This window comes from Halichoerus grypus, chromosome 11, assembly GCF_964656455.1.
Source record: "Halichoerus grypus chromosome 11, mHalGry1.hap1.1, whole genome shotgun sequence".
Lineage (NCBI taxonomy): Eukaryota > Metazoa > Chordata > Mammalia > Carnivora > Phocidae > Halichoerus > Halichoerus grypus.
This window is the reverse complement of record NC_135722.1, coordinates 1,121,733-1,138,470: the sequence shown is the minus strand read 5'-3', so window position 1 is coordinate 1,138,470 and position 16,738 is coordinate 1,121,733. Positions and strand designations below refer to the sequence as shown.

Below are 16,738 nucleotides of genomic sequence, written 5' to 3'. Positions count from 1 at the left end.
GGACCCCCTGCACGGTGGCTCACCTGCTGTCCCTGCCATCTGCCTGCATTCCGGGTTGCACTTGGCCCTGATGCCTAAATAGGACACACTGGACTTCTGCATGGACCCTGTTCCCTCCCCAGCCCTGCTGAAGTGAGAGCCAAGGGAACTGTGGAAAGGCAGAAGCCCTCAGAGACAAAGATGGGGGATGGGATGATAGTAGATGGTTTTGGAACCATCTGGTTTTAGAAGCTGGGACGGCTGCTGGTAGACTGGGTGCAGACTCAGCAGAGCTGAGACCTGGCCGGCGGGAGACCAGCTGTCCTGAGGAAGCTCCGAATGGCTCCTGATTGGTGGAGTCTAGGAACTTCCCAAGGGGTAATTGGAGGTCTGGAGGAGTATTTCAGAAGCGGCTGGACACCCCCACCCCTCCTGAGGGCATGAGTCACAGGACTATGCACCAGGGGGCACTGTCAGGCAAGGAAAGCCTTGAGAACATCCTACAGCCATGGTGTTGAGATCCCCCTCCCCACTCTCGGTCTGTCTCCAGGACCCCACCCTCCAGGCAGAAGAAGGAGAGTCTAAGCAGCCTCAGAGAGAAGACCTGCAGAGCCTGACATGGGGGCATCCCCCATGCTCCCACCAGGGAGTCAGATGGCCCCCAGTGAAGCACATGGGACCGTCGATGCTTTCTTCGGTGCCTCCTTTGAAATGGGACTGGACAGCCAGGGACCCGCAGACACGTTGAGGAATGCCTGAACAAGAGAGGGAAGGAAGGAAAAGGGCACACACTCTGAGCAAGCACGTAAAGCAGGGCATCACTCATCTCCTCAGAGGCTAAAGACTCTGTGCCCCGAAAAGAGTAGATGCCACAAAAAAGGAACATCCAAAGAATTAAAAAGAATGCTTGGAAATTAGAAATGCAAGAGCAAATTAAAAGGCCAAGAGATAAGAGGTAAGATTGGGTGCATTTCCCAGCAAGTAGAACAGAAAGTTAGGGATGTACCCCGGGAGTGCAAGAGTGTCAGCGCCCGTGCAGGGAGCATATAGCCACAGAGGAGTTCCAGAAAGAGCAGGAAGCAGAAGGAGGGTGTTATCAAAGCAGCTCAGCCTGTTTCCAGAACTGCAGGCTGTGAGTTCGCATTGAATAGGCTCATCCGGTGCCCCACACAGGGAATGTCCCTTGTTCCCACAACATTTCAGAACACCAGGGATAAAGAAAGGATTCTGAAAACTTCCAGAGAGAACAAGACAGAACAAAACACCACGAATCCAAACACAAATTCCAACCCAGAAATGAGAAAATAAGTCTTCAAGATACTGTCAGAAAAGGATTTCCAACATGGGCTTCACATCAGACAAACCATCAGTTATCTGCGAGGTTAGGATAAAAGTCTTCTCACTTGCACGTTCTGAAACAAAGGATTACTTCCATGCACCCCCTTTTAGGAAGTTTCTGAGAAGACCTGATGCTGAGGGGGAGGAGGGGCAGCCCTGTGGACAGCTGGGGAGCGGGTGTGGTCCGAGTTGGGCACCACCGGGGTGGGACACCTGTCCACAGCTGAAGGACAGGGCTGAGGCTTCGCTGCCGGGGTGGCTGGCAGGAAACCACGGGGAACATAATGAGGGGCACTTTGGGCTTGTTCAGGGGGGCTTGATCCAGTCCCCCATCTTGGTTGGGCCCCGTCCTCCTAGTCCTAACTTTCCTCATTAATAATTCCTGGCTTCAGGTTTTCAGAAAGCCGCATTAAACCTAGATCTGGGTGAGTGGTGTCAACACGCCTGTTGCTCCTTCAGTCCTGTCCCCCCTTCCTCACTGTGCGTGCTGCTTAGTTTCTGAAGACGTGTTTTTGGGAAGAGGCAGGAACAGCAGAGGGAGGCTCACCCACAACCCCAGAGGTCACCGCGAGGTGGTTGTAACGGAAGTCCCCTGGACGCTGGTGGCTGCCCTGTCTTCTCGCCCTCGGCTCAGTGGGTCCAGTCGGCCCAGAAGGCCCGGCTGTGTGTGCACGCATGTGCATGGGGTGGGGGGGGGGCGGGCAGCATCCATACCTGCTCACTTCTCAGGTTCCCCAGGGCAGTTGGATGGGTGTTGACAAAGGCATGGGTTCTTGTCGGCATTTCTGTCCCTTCGGATACTACCTCCTTGTGCCCTCCACAGCCACCCCCTGTGATGTTGTGCCTACAGAGCCTGTCCTGGGTGCTGCCCGTCCGGTCTCTCCTTGGGCCTCGAGCTCACCTGCTGCATGTGTAGCAGTGAGTTAGTGGTTAGGGTTAGGGCTCCTCCTGAGTGCCGAGCAGTCCGAGGTGTGGCGGCCTCAACAGGGGGCCTGCGTTCTGCAGCTGGTGGCCAGTGGGGGGGGTCGTCTTCCCATTGTGGCCAGAGCTCCTTCGAGCACTTTCCAGGTCCTCCTGCCCCTGGGGGCTAGTTAGGAGGGCATTGTCCTGGGGCGCCCAGTGTGTGTTTCACTTGTTGGGAAACTGCCAAAGGTTTAGCTGCGTCTCATTTTTACAAATCTTTATTAGGATGTACATAGTGACTGTTTTTTCAATTATAAAAGTAAGATAACTGAATATTTGGAGAAATGGGAAAAAAATCACCTTTTATCAGCATCTTTTTTGTTGGCATTTTCATGTATGACTTTATCCAAAATTACAGTAACTTTTTTTTCCCCTTCTGATTATATGGGAAATTTCAATAATGCATAAATTTATAAAGAAAGTGAAATCTGCATCAAATCTTGCCCCCAAGGAGCTGTTCCGGGCAACACCTCCTGGCACCTTCCAGTTTCCCTGTGCCGTGGCCCATCCGTGCTGGCGCGCACCCCATGCAGACACACTGCGGCCACACCGCGCCTTACCAGCCAGGCCCCCGTGGACACAGGCTTAGGCAGGTTCCAGCATCTTTGTTTCAAGCAGTGCTTCTTTCTGTTCAGTTTCTTTCTGAGGCTGTTGGGCCATTTGTAAGTTGTTCTGAGTTTGAGTATTGGTGATAAATTCCTAGAAGTAGACTTTCCAGTCACAGGGTCTTCTCACTGTGCATTCCAGAACATTTTGTGAGGCAGCCTGTGGTTGGGGGGTTCAGGTGAGCCTCCCCAGCACTGGCTGTCCTTGTCCTTGATCAGAAACAAAAAAAATCATCTTGTCTTCTGTGGGGTTGCTTCTGAGTTAGGAAAATTGATCTTTTCTTCTTACGTTTATTGACCATTCATAGTTTTTTTTCCTCTTATGGATGGTTTTTTCTTTGCCATTTATTGTTTTTTTGTGTGTGTGGGGGAGGGTGGTCATGCTTTTCTTGCTGATTTGCAATTGTTCTAATTTGCATATTAGAAATTAATTCATTCAGGAGCATGTGTTTTTTTTTTTTTTTTAAAGATTTTATTTATTTTTTTGACAGAGAGAGACACAGCGAGAGAGAGAACACAAGCAGGGGGAGTGGGAGAGGGAGAAGCAGGCTTCCTGCAGAGCAGGGAGCCCGATGCGGGACTCGATCCCAGGACCCCGGGATCATGACCTGAGCCGAAGGCAGACGCTTAACCGACTGAGCCACTCAGGCGCCCTCAGGAGCATGTGTTAACACCGCTGCTGATGCTGGACCAAGTGCTGTCACAGAAAATGACAGGCCCATTTCCCGCTCTCATTGAGCTCATATAGACGCAGCGGAGTCAGAGGAAGACTGTAGGGAACTGTGTGAGTTTTGGAGGGTTGAGGGTCTCAGGTGACGTTTCGGCTGGGAGGGAGGAGTCTGTTCCGAGGCTTTTTGGGGCTAAGAACACAGCATGACAAGGGTTGTGAGGTGGCCGTCTGTGTGTGTCCCTGGGGCCAGGCTGGCATGGCGGGCATTGGGCAGGGGCACACATCATGTGGGGCCTCGAAGACCCTTGAGAGTCTGTGAGCCTTCACAGCAGTTGGGGTCCTGGGGGACTTCGAGCTAAGAAGGGAGATGAACAGGCAAGCCTTCTGAAGACTGGGGTGGGGGGCCAGCGTGGTGGCTGTGGGGGGCCACAAGCAACTTCCATGCTGAGGAGGCACCAGGGCAGGAGGCCATGCTCCTGTGTGGACCCTCTGTCCCCAGGTCGGCACGCTGTGCTGAGTGTCTCCTCCCCACGGCTTCTCGGAGCCTCCCCCTGAGGAATCTGAAGTATGGGCCTCGGCATGTCAGACTCTGGCTTTCCTCTCGCTTTCTGGAACTCCCATACCTGCTGCCTTCCTCCTCATCTCAGAGAAGAAAACAGCACTTGCAATTAGAGGGGAACGTGCTGTGGGGGAGCAGGCGGAGGGGGAGGGGACCAGGGTCCCTTTTCCCAGCACGGCCTCGGCCTTCCCTTCTGCAGCTGTCAGGCCCGGGCCTGTCGCAGGCCCCACATCCACAACAGGATGTGGACGGTGCTCGGCCGCAGGGTGGCTGCCGGCCGTGCTCTCGTGTGGATGGAGTTCTGGGGGCTTCTGGCCCTCGTGCTCCTGTTAACGGGGTGACCCCGGTGCCACTGGCTTTGCCTTGTGAGGCTGTTGGGCCAGCTCGGCACCTCCTGGCGCCCTGTGTCCTCCCTAGACCTGCGCTGTGCAGGGCTGTGAGGGGCAGGCTGACCCTTCAGCTGACTAGCTGGGGCGGCCTGTGGGCCTGGGGGTGCTGTGGGGGAGAGCTTGTCCCCACCCCGCTTTGGCTCCTTGGCCTGTGCCTGTCTCAGAGTACCCCCATCTCTGGAAGCTTCCCTCTGTCCTTCCACGAGGTGGCCTTCTGTTTCTGTTTCTCTCTGGCATTTTTCTAATAAAAGGCTGTTCCTTCTATTTCAGTGTTTCGGGGTGGGGGGCAAGCTTGCCAGTGTTTGTGCTGAAGTCCCTGCAGGGAGTAAGGGCACTGGGAGGGGCCGGGCACAGGCGGCATCTCACTGGGCTCTGCTCCCCTCCCATGTGGCCTCTGAGCCTCCTTCCTGGACTGAGCCTGGGCTAAATCTTGCAGCCCAGGCTTTTATACCAGTGGGGAGGGCGGGGCGACGTGGCAGGACCCACAGTGCCCTATTCTTAGGCAGGCTGGGCTGCGTGCCTGCTGGGCTTGTAAAGGCTAGGGGGTGAAGAGAGGCGGTCACCTGTCCCCTGCCTTGAGCATACTGGCCTTCCTGAGCCCATGCACTCTCCCGGGGGAGTCAGCGCTGGTGCGCCTGCCCCTTGTCTGTAAACACCACGTCTGGCACTCACCTGGGCTCTGAGGTGGGCAGGGGAGGGCTGGGGCACATGGGCTTTGCTGCACTAAACAGAGTGGTGCTGTTGAGTCAGTGGGTCTCAGCCAGCCTGCCACGAGCAGGCCGCCTTGCTTATGCCCTGGCCAGCGGGCGCTTGTCTTGGCAGATGCCAGTGTGGGGGTCAGGAGGGAAGACTTGCCAGAGGTGCTTGCCACATGGCCTGGACGCCCCTGCCCTCTGTGGTCAGCGGTGGCCAGGGGCCAGGCAGGATGACTAGGCAGGCTTCAACAGCCGCTTTCATTGTTTGGAGCTTGGCTTGACTTGAACTTGGAACAGAACGATTTTGGTGGTGTGGTGGTGCATTTCTCTGCTTTCTGGATGTGTGCTAATATCCTGGCGCCCAGCCCTGTGTGGGCCACAGCCTACCTCCTCTTCCCATCCAGGCGGCTCTCTCGGCCGGACCTCACACCTGCTCCCTGGTGACCTGGTAATCCATGGCTGCCCTGGTGCTGGGCTCCAGGAGAGCATCTGACCTCCAGCCTGACCCCTGCATGTCTTCCTCGCCTGCCACCCAGAGGTTCTTCCCTGACCACCTCAGCCTGGTTTACAGGGGTGTTGGGCAAGTCCGTGAGGAATGCAGAGTGAGCCCCACTTGGCCATGGGCCCAGGCCTGGCCCCAGCTCTCCTCCAACCCCCGTGTCTACATTTTTGCCTTGCCCTCGCAGCTTTGGCCCCCACTCAGACGCCAGGACCAGGGTGAGCCTTGGAAGGGGCTCCTGTTTTCCGTGGCCAGTGTGCACAGGAAACAGGTATCCTGTGTTGGGCATTTCCTCTCTTTGGTGTGAGATGGTAGTGCAGCAGTGGTGGGTTTGGGGCTTTCTCCCTCCTTCCTCTCTCTGCTGCTGGGGCTGGAGGGGAGCAGCGCTGCTGTGACAAGGCCACCTGGGGCCAGCTCTCTGCTCGGACAGCTGAGCTCTGGGCCGGCCTGGAAATAAGCTGCTTTCCTTTCCAGGTGTGCGCGTCCCCTCTTGGGGGGTGGGGGTGGTTCAGAGCACGGGCTCTGGAGCAGACTCCCTGTGTCAGATCTCGGTCCCAGGGGATGTCCAGACACCTGGAGGGCGAGCGCACCGTGCTGGGGGGGGCTGCTCTTGCTGCGGACTTGCACGCAGGCATCAGCCCCAGACACGGCGTCGCCCCTCGTGGCAGAGGCAGTGGGAATGGGCTGGGGACGCTGAGTCCCAGGGCTCCAGTGGCTTGTTCTTTGCTGTCCTTCCCCTCTTGTGTGCACGGGGCTCCTGGCCCAGCAAGGTCTCGGGGAAGCCTGTGAAGGCTCTTTCTACCCAGCTCAGGGTGCGCCAAGTTAGGGCCTAGTGGCCTGGCACGTGCTGAGCCACGTCATGGGTCCTGGCCACTTGTGTGCAGGGGCACCTGCCTAAGTGGACCTGGCCCACTGTGGGCGGGATTGTGCCTCTGTCCTCTGTCCTGGACACTGTGGAGTGGGGACCTCGGGCCGCAGGGCACTGGGTCAGCCCCTGCTCCAGTGGCCCTGACCACAGGAAACCTGCCCCGAAGCCAGCCACCACCTCCCAGCCCAAAGCCCACTTCCTCTCCTGTCTCAGTCCTCCTACTCCCACTGCTGATGAGGGTTCCCCAAGTGCTCTCTGCTTGGTTCCAGCCTGGTTTTAGTTGTGTGACGACTCAAGCTTTCCCTCTTTCTGAACCCACGTGGGTGGTGACTGCCACGACATCGGCTGTCCGAAAGAACAGAAGTAGCATTCTTCGGGTCCCTCCCTAGCCGGTTCCATTAATGGGGGCAGCAAGCTCCCTGCCACAGAAGGTTTGCTTACATTCCAGGGGAGGAGCCTGGTGCGGTGGATGGGCCCTGCCTGGCCATGCGTGCTTTTGGGGGGCTGCTGGGCCCCTGGGTGCAGCCCTGGGGAGGCGGTCGCCGGGGGCTGGCTGGCTGGCAGCTTCTCTCCAGGCCTCACCAGCTGCTGGGCGGGTGGGACCTTCCCCTAGCGTGGGCAGAGCCACTGGTGCTTGTGCAGGAGTTGTGCAGAAAGGGGCTGAGAAGACGGGGCCGCTGCCCAGTGTACAGACAGGGCGTCACAAACACTCCGTGTGAGTAGTTCGTCACCACGTAGCGCGTGGGGAGAGCAAAGTTGCAAGTGTGTCTGCTTGTGGCTTTCAGATGAATAGACCACATTGCCGCCCACGACGTCCTGGAACCGGAAAGGGGCAGCATGCAGAGGCCCTCGCGGCCCTTCCCGTCCGCCCCTCCTGACTCTAGATTGTGCGCCGGGTGTCTGAGACCCCACAGCGCCACCCCCCGCCCCTTGGTCTGTGGCTTCCTGCAGTCTCCACTGTGTGGGACTCGAGGTTGGTGTCCCAGGCAGGAGCTCCTGCTTCCCTGTTGGCACATGGTGTTCTTTGTGTGTGCGTGCCTCCGATCAGTGTGAAGAGCACGTATTTACATTCGTCAGGACTCGTCAATCTGAAGTGTGCACTCTGATGTGCTCTGACAGACGTGTGCTGCTGTCGGACCCCCTCCCCGCACAGTGACGATATGGAACATGCGATGCCCCTCTGCCGCACCCTTGGCCACCACTGCCCTTCTCCCCAGCACGGTTGTTTTGTTCTTGCTACGATTCGTGTCCACGGGATCGCAGAGTGTCGAGTGTTTGGGCTCTGCCTCTGTCATGGCACTGATGCTTTGAGATCCGTCCGGGTTGTTGTGTGTATCTGTACTGCGGTCCTCGTCGTGGCTGAGCTGTAGCCCCTTCCGCAGATAAGACACAGTTTGCTTAGCCGCCTGCCGTTGTTGGCATTTGAGTCGCTTTCAGCAGTTGGCGATCGCCAGCAGCGCTGCCGTGAACCGTCCCGATCCCGTCTTCGTCTCTCCCGCAGAGGCCGTAGACCTTCTGGGTCGCATGGGAGGTGCACGCATGAGCGGGGAGGACTGCATTGCTCCTGAAGCTCCCGCCCCTTCCGCTCCCGCCAGCAGCGCTCGCCTCTCAGTGGCCTCTTCAGCCCTCGTAAGCACACGGACCCCCCAGCCTGTGGGAGTGGGGTGCTGCCTTGTGGTTTCCCTGCTGACTGATGCTGAGCGGCTGCTCACGTGCTTCTCAGCCCTCCTTTCCTTCTTTGGGGAAAATGTCTTCTCAAATCCCTTGCCCACTTCTTAATGGGGTAGTTTGTCTTTATTTTAGAGTTTTGAGAGTGCTTTATCTGTTGTGGACGAAAGTCCTGTGTCGCTTTGCAATTTGCTCATCCTCTCTTCCAGTCTGTGGCTTGTCCTTTCATTGCCTTACTGGTGTCTTCTGAGACACAAATATCCTTAACTTTTGGTGATGTCCAGCTCATCCGTCATTGTCTTCTAGGGACTGCGCTGGCTGTTCTCCGTGTGACACTGAGGTCTTGCTCCTGCTGTTTCCCAGAAGACTTTCCAAGCTGGCCTGTGCTCCTTTCTGTGTGTCATGCAAGCTCCCGGGGGGCCAGGGTCAGGCAGGCAGGGTGCTAGGCTGGGTGCGAGCACCTGTCTATCTCTGTGTCCTTCTCAAGATAGCAGGTGTGCACGCAGCGAAGCTGGGAGGCAAGGGGAGAGGAGTTCTGACACCAGCCATTTCACTGCGTATGCTTTTCGGCTTTATGGATCCATTCTCTGAAACTGTTTTTTGCACCCTCTTTGGATGTGGATATACCGGCAATGGAAACACTAGAGCCAGCCAGGAGCCTGGTTGCCAGGTCCCTTGTCTTTACAGAGACATCAGGGCTCATCCAGTGTTTTGAAATTTTTATTTATTTATTTATTTATTTTCAAGGTTTTATTTATTTACTTGACAGAGAGAGAGAGAGTGAGAGAGGGAACACAAGCAGGGGAAGTGGGAGAGGGAGAAGCAGGCCTCCCGCAAAGCAGGGAACCCGATGCGGGGCTCGATCCCAGGATCCCAGCATCATGATCTGAGCTGAAGGCAGATGCTCAACTGACTGAGCCACCCAGGTGCCCCTGAAGATTTTATTGCTTCTTATGCCAGTTTGACAGAAATGCCAGGAAAGCAGACAAGGGGTAGGGTGAAGTTAGCATGGTAGTGACCCTTCATCTCAGCTGGAAGGCTGTCAGGAGCATGTCCTCATGCCAGAGGCATCAGTCATCGAACTCCGTCTGCAGGTTGTGTTAAGAGCTCCCTGGGAAGATGACAAGATGAAGTCATAGCCAATGAAACAGTTCACGGGAGAAGTGAGAAAGTGCTTGCGTCCTCACCGTGTTCTGGGTGCTGGGACACGGCCATTCACAAATCTGGTGACGCCCGGCTTTCCTGATGTGAGTCCTGGTGTGGCCATGGGGGGGAGGGGCATGACCAGTAAGCTGTGTGCTAGCAGAGAGCGAGGAGAGCCGTGGGGGTTGACTGTGGGGGCGAGGGGCGGCGCCTCTGGGAGCTGACGAGTGAGAACCCGAAAGGTCAGGAGAAAGAGTCGAGGGAGGGCAGGAGTGCCTCAGCCATGAGGTGCCTGTGAGCTCCTGCTCTTAATGGCGTGGTCAGGGGCTGGCGTGGCCCAGCAGTGCAGGGGTCACGGGCTGGGGAGGCGAGGGCAGGGGCCTCAGGAAGAAAGGAGCACAGTTGCCTAGTGGTCCCATGCGTGCGCACACACACATACTTGTATACGTGTGCACGCACAACTTACATAGATCCATGCATACAGCTGCCCACACACACACTCACACAACTCACATGTAACGCACACCCACCCACAGACACTCACATTCGTACGTGTGTACACACACGACTCATGCAGTCACACACATACACGCACAAGTATACACACACGCATACAGAGCTCACGTGTAATCATATACACGCGTACATACACATAGTCACAGATACACACTTGTGCACACATATGCAAATATATATACACTGCTTTGCAATATGTGCCTCTGGAGGAGTCCTGTGTGGGCTGGACAGTCCAGGCTCTTGTCTTACATAGAGAAAAGCAGGAGACACAGTGGATTAATGGCTGGAAAGCTTTCTTGGTGCACTCGATTGGGGGTTTGCAGAGACATTTTTGTGTTCATGCACCTGGCATCTGCCCTGTGTAATGTCTTTAAGGGGTTTGTATGGATCTTCTTCATCGTTGGTTTTCTGGGCGTGAAAGGGGTATGAAGGTATCCACTCTGGCCGCCTCGCTGGGTTAGGAGGACCTGCTGAGATCATGCACGTGGGGCAGCGCCTGGAGAGAGCCGGTGTGCAGCTGTTCTGTTGTTTGGCCTGGGCTCCTTCTGGGAGCCCGCATTATGCCAGCTATTCTGGATTTAAAAATAGTAATAATCCTGTCTCTGGCCTTCAGGCCTCTGAGGGGGTTCGGGGCTCTCCACCGTTGCTGTTCAGTGCTGTACAGGTTCTCTCCCCCAGGATGCCAGCGTGCCCTGAACTACATACCGTGACTCGCCTTGTTTCCGAGAGGGCAGGCAGGGTCACAGGTCTGGAGCAGTGGGAGAGGGCGTCAGAGGAGCTGCTCCCAGGGCCCGGCCCTTCTCTGAACCCTGCTCCCTCCTTCCAGCAGGCCTAGGCCGGTCTGTGCCCAGGAGACACTGGGGAGAAGCCCCCACTGTCTCCCTGCTCGAGGGCCCCTTTCTGTGCAGTGGTGTCTATGCCTCCAGCTGCTGACGGTGGGATCTGCCTGCTTCGAGGGCCGCTGCGGCCCGTAGAACCAAGGCCCAAGGCAGAAGGCGTGTTTTCTGAAATACCCAGCTCCTCTCTCTCCCTGAGAGGTGCCTCCTTTCCTACAGGCCCTTTGATAACCAGGAAGGAGGGAGAGCCGCCTGTCCGCAAGGTCTGGTGAGCAGGCGCTTCTTTCTTGTGGGGCTGAAGTCGGTGGCAGCCCGCTCTGGATTTCTTCTGAGAGTGCTCCCTGCAAGCGCGAGGCTCGTGAGGAGTGGTCCTCGCCAGGTGGGGCCTCTTCTCCTGCCGGGTGCAGCCCTCACTTGCGAACAAAGCAGTGGGACAGCAAGGAGGCAGCTCTGGTGGCTCGGTGCCCCTGGCCTGGGTGGCCTGAGACGTGTGAGCGGAGAAGGCGCTGCCCCTGTGGAGGGCTCCCCCGCCTTTGGAGCCGCACAGGGCTGGCCTCGTCCGGGCGGTGCTGGCCGGGCGCGCCCTCGTGCTCTGGGGGCGTGGCTCCGCTGACCAGTGCCTGCACGGGCTTGGGGGGCTGCGGCACCCCTGTCTTCAGGGCTGGACGGGGCTCGTCAGGCTGCTGGACCGAGCCGAGGGCTCCGTGCCCCCACACAGCGGCAGACACAGGTCACCTGAGGTGGCAGTGCCAGCACCGCGGTCACCCAGGGCCTCGGGCGGCTCTGCGGCAGCCGGGGCAGCCCTGTCAGCTGCGCCCTGCACTTGCGTCCGCTCCTGTCCTCTGCCTCTCTCGTCCTGCTGCCATGACCCGGGCCGCCTGCCAGCCCACCCCACGCTGGCCGTCCCGCCGTCTCCACACAAGTCAGGCCTCTGCTCACGGCTCTCCCACTCGCACCCTTCAGGGTTCCCCCAGGCCTCAGGCAGTGTTCAGACCTCAGCCTCGCTGCCCCCCGTCTCTTTAGCCCTCTCCACGTGGCTCTCCTGGGGGTAGGGTCTCTCCTCTGCACGCGGTCCTTTCCAGGGGTCTGCATGGGCTATTCCCTGCACAGATTCTTCTTTTCCTTGCCCTCCTGACTCCTCTTCCCTCAGCCCTCACCCATCTGGACCCTTGCCCACGGCCTGTTGGTGTCGGGTGCTCACGTGTGCGCGGGGCTGGGTGAGCTCACTCACTGCCCCACTCAGGGCTCTGCTAGGCGCTGCTGCACCTTTATGGAGTGAGTGAGGGGCACGGGTGCGCAGAGCCTGTGAGTGCGGACAGTGCGCCTCTCTCTCTCTCTCTCTCTCTCTCACGTACCACACGTAAGCCGTGCGCACTCCTTGGACAGGCTCCCTGAGGAGGTGGTCCCGTTTGCTGGGGAGCAGTACTCTGGCCTGAGGCTGCATTGTGGGTGTGGAGGAGCCAGGGGGGACCTCAGCAAGCCCAGAGCCACCGTGTAGTAACGCTCTGCTCGGTGCTTAGGGCACCCTCCGCCTGGCCACGTGTCTGCTGCCTGTAGTAGGTGTTGGCTCATGGAGAGCGCGGCAGGGGTCAGAATGCCAGTGTTCACAAATGTGAGCCCCCCACCCCCAGGAGCTCGCAGGGCATGTTGGGGGTGAAGCCACCTTCCCCACATTGGCAAGCAGCACACATGCTGTCCTGTCCAAGTCACTGTGCAGTTAAAGGGGCGTGCGGACACCTAGGAGGCCGCCGCTTACTCCTGGATTCTTCTGGGGCTGAATGTCAGGCCTTCCCCCCTGTGGCAGTCACCCAAGGCTCCCGGCTGCGGCAGTCCTGTGGAGGACAGGCTTTCATGGTGGCCTGCAAGGCCTCAGGTTGGTGGTGGGCAGAATGCACACGCGTGGGTCTGTGTGCAGTTGGGGGGGATTGGGGTTTTTGGTGGCAGGCCGCAGAGCCCTGATGGGGTGCGGGTCTTCTCCAGAATGACCACATCAGAAAGACCTTTTTCTGTCCTCGCTTCCGTATTTAACAGCGGGCTGGCCGGCGCGCCCCTCTCCACACGTTCTTTTTGTGCCCCCCATGTGCCAGGCACGCTCTCCGAGTATGGAACGTAGTGCTGAGGAAGCAGCACGCACCCCAGCCCCCGATCTGGCATTTCCTGGGAGCGGGCAGAGCCAGCCACGCACTTCTGTGCGGCTCAGCCCAGCCCGGCACAGACTGGCACTCTGTCCACACTTGTGGGAGGGGCGGGGGGGAGGGTGGCGCCCACCCAGCACCCTCGCTCCCTCCTGGCATCCAGCACGTTTGCAGACAGAATCACTGTTCTGTCGTGGCCGCCCCGTGTCCCCCATCGTGGTGGGAGCAGCGAGCACACACAGGCCCCTGGCCAGGGCCTGGATGCTGCGCCAGGGGCCATCTGCATGGTGCTGGCGCGATGTGGCGGTGCACTTGGGGCGCCTGGGCCCTGCTGCTCCAGGCCTGGTGAGGCACTGTGGGTGGAGGCAACCTGCAGGAGCCAGGAGAGGGGCCAGGCTCCTGGCCGAGCACCGGGAGGAGGCAGGGGCAGCACGCAGCTGTGCTGGCAGGACGCAGGGGTGGGGTGGGGGGGCTGGCTGCATGTCGCAGTGCCTGACCCAGAGCAGGAATCACGGGCACTTAACGCCTCCGGCCTTGGGCCTGCTGCTGCCTTCAGCTGGAGTCAGCTTACTTCAGATGGACAGTACACCTTTCCCCTGCGGACCCTGGCCCCAGGCAGGCACTGTGGCCGCGGGTGTCCTTCTGCATCAGCCCTCTTGTGGGGCGACATGGTGTTTTAGGGGATGTGGCTCCCTTCCAGGCAGGTGCGTGTGTTTATTTTTTTTATTATTATTATTTTTTAAAGATTTTATTTATTTGAGAGAGACTGAGAGAGAGAGAACAAGAGAGAGAGAACACACGAGAGGGGATAGGGTCAGAGGGCAAAGCAGACTCCCTGCCGAGCAGGGAGCCCGATGCGGGACTCGATCCCGGGACTCCAGGATCATGACCTGAGCCGAAGGCAGTCGCTTAACCAACTGAGCCACCCAGGCGCCCAGGTGCGTGTGTTTAGAGTTGCCATCCAGCCTCGTGTGGGTGAGTGAGCACCCGGGCAGCATCCTGGGACAGAGAACAGACTGGAGGGGCACGGGAGGGAGGAGGGAGACCCGTCGGCCACTGCCGTCCTGCAGTGAGAGCAAGGGGGGCTTCCGCCAGGGCGGCCCGGCCGATGCGCTCTGTAGATAGCCCGGAGGCCCTGCTGGCGGACGGGTGTGGCGGGAGCCGGGAGAGGGGAGCACGCGTCTCCTGAGGAGCCAGGAGGGGCCACGCTGGAAGGGCAGGCTGAGTGTACGGTGCCGTCAGCACGGCGGGGCAAGGGGGTGTGACGGGAGCTGTCAAGGTCTGCCGGCCGTCCCTGCCACACACTGGCCCGTACGTGTTCCCGTGCGTGTGCACAGCCAACAGCCACAGGGCCCTCTCCACAGTCAAGGACGGGGACCCACCCATCAGCCCCTTCCAGGCAGCCCCGGCATGCTTCTCTCGTTACGGATTAGTGACATTTTCCGGCCACTTACGTGAGCGAAATCCCCTCAGCGTGAGTTTGCGATTGCCCACATTGTGTGTGTCAGGAGGTCGTCGTCCGTGTCCCCGGGTGGGACTGGCACAGGCAGGCCTAGCTGGTCCATCTGTCCACCTGCCGGGGGCCGTGGGGGCCGTTTGCCCACGTCGGCTGCTACAGGCGGAGCTGCGCTGAGCACGTGCGCACAGGGCTGTGTACGACACACGCCTTCTCTTCCCTGGAGCGTCTGGGTCGAACGACACGCGTACGTTGAACATTTTAAGAAACTGCTGAGCTGTGTTGTGCGGCCATCACGCCCCCGACCCCAGTGCCAGCCGCGAGTGAGAGTCCCGGAGTTCGCCCCAGTCAGCCCCGGGCGCGTGCCCGCAGGCCCCACAGTCGTGGCCCTTCGAGGGGAGCGAGGCCGTGGCTCGTGTGGTTTTACGCCGCCTTTCCTCGGGGCCTAATGACCTCCAGCGCTTCATCTGTGCCGACTCTGCTCCTGCGGTGAGGGGGGTCTGCTCAGACCCCTTGTCTGTTTCCTACTGGGTTTGGTCTTCTTGTTGAGTCATAGGGGCATTAAACCTTCTAGATGCAAGTCCTCTGTCAGACATGTGCTTTAAGAGGGTGTCTCTCGGCCTGCAGCTTGTCCCCAAGCGGCTTGCTGGGCGGTGTGGGCTCACGGGGGGTGGGGAGCTGCTCCTTGCTTCAGAGCCTTTTCCCAGTTTCCATTTTGGGAAGCCTCTCTTGCCGCGTCTTCAGGTTCATTCGTCCTTGCTCTTGCTGCTTTCGGTTGGCTGTTAATCCTATCCAGAAATTCAGTTTGGATATGTAAAAAAAAACTGGATTCAGTTTTTTTTTTTTTTTTTTAAGGTTTTATTTATTTATTTGAGAGAGAGAGGAGAGAGAGCACTTGAGAGGGGGGAGGGTCAGAGGGAGAAGCAGACTCCCCGCTGACCAGGGAGCCCGATGCGGGACTCGATCCAGGGAGTCCAGGATCATGACCTGGGCTGAAGGCAGTCACCCAACCAACTGAGCCGCCCAGGTGCCCTCAATTTGGATCTTAAAGCAAGTTTTCCCTGTCTCTCCCTAACATGCTCAGTGTTTCCTGCAGCTTCTGGAGCAGGTGGGGACACAGCTGTGCTGAGCTTCGCATGTTGTCTTCATCTTCTGTCATCTGGCCATTTTGGGGTCCTTTTCCATCGATTGCTTGACTCTTAACAATGGGTTGCATTTTCCTCCTTCCTTGAAGGCTTGGCATTCCCGACTAGATGAAAGACCATGTGAGCTCTGCCTTTTTTGGTCTGCATGTTTTTGTACGTTTATAGCTATTCCTGAGCTGTGTTGCTTGGACTCCTTTTGGAAACGGTTGCTCGTCTTCAGTTCTTGTCTGTGTTCTTCATTTGCTGGGGTTATGGCGCTGTTCCACGGAGAGCTAATGCTTCTCACTGCTGATGCACACCTTCTCGAGTATTACATCTGACACCATGGGCCAAGTTTTTCCATTCTGACCAGTGGTGAAGGGACTCCTTCCAGCCCCCACGTGAGCCTCAAGGACTGTCCCTCCACCCCTCCCAGGTGGCTCATACCACCCCTCAGTAGTTCCCTTACAAACACAGCCCAGCCAGTGCTCGGCCAAGGACCCCCTGGGGCCCTGAGCACATCCGTGCAGCTCTCTCCTCTTGGGTGCCCTGCCCCTCAACCTCTGGCTGCTCTGGCCTCCCCAGCCTCCCAGTGGAGACTGGTCAACTCAGGGTCCCACTGGGCTTCTCCCTGTGGTGCAGGCTTACCTTGTCAGCTCCCGTCCCCAGGGTCACTGTGCTCTATTGTCTGGTGTCTGGGGTCTTGAAAGCTGTCACACATTTTATCCAGTGTCCTGTTGTTTCAAGCAGGAGGTAAAGTCCGGTCCCTGTTACTGCACCTTGACCAGGGTGGATGCCCTGATTGGAAGTTCTGTTTTGAGGACCTTCTGGTTTGAAAGGTGTGCACACTTAGCAAAACCGAGTGAGGTTTGAAATTGCTTTTATTTCCCCAGAATTGCTTTCTTCAGTGTGTGAAAGCAGTGGGCCCTTTGGTGGCAGAGAAAGGCAGCCCTTGGCATGGGAAAGCCCTGTTTCCGTTCGCTCCTTTGGTGTGACGTGTGTGTTTGGGGGTGGGGTGCACACTGGCTGCCCTGTGGTCCCACTGAGCTTCCAGCCACGTCCCCCGGCCACGCGGTGATCACAGTGCCAGGCCTGGCGGGACCGCCGGCTTCCCCCCCCGCCACAGCACAGGGCCACCATGGAGCACCTGCCCAAGTGAGGACTGCTGGGTTTCCAGAAGCTCCTGGAGCACACATGCAGAGCAAGACTTGACTTGCGACCCACGCAGGTTAGAGGGACAACTCCAGAGGGTGCTCGTCTCCCTCGTGCCTGCTCTGGAGGAATGGAAGTCCCCA

General features: G+C 58.3%; 1 protein-coding gene across 6 annotated transcripts in view; it reads left to right on the top strand.

Annotated features, from left to right (window-relative positions):
• The window catches only part of MOB2 (MOB kinase activator 2), a 76,202-nt gene that overhangs the window by 31,071 nt on the left and 28,393 nt on the right, over positions 1 to 16,738 (top strand). Inside the window, exon 2 of one of the 6 annotated variants that reach the window (XM_036070730.2) lies at positions 8,067 to 8,194. The exons of 3 other annotated variants lie outside the window; for them this stretch is intronic. Coding sequence is in view for 2 of the 3 variants with exons in the window: in XM_078057595.1 (XP_077913721.1) it covers positions 900 to 934 (35 nt within the window). In the remaining variant the exon portion in view is untranslated. Of the gene's footprint in view, positions 1 to 884; positions 935 to 8,066; positions 8,195 to 9,378; positions 9,481 to 16,738 lie in introns of those variants that run through there. 2 more of the 6 variants (XM_078057595.1, XM_036070729.2) reach the window with 2 other exon arrangements.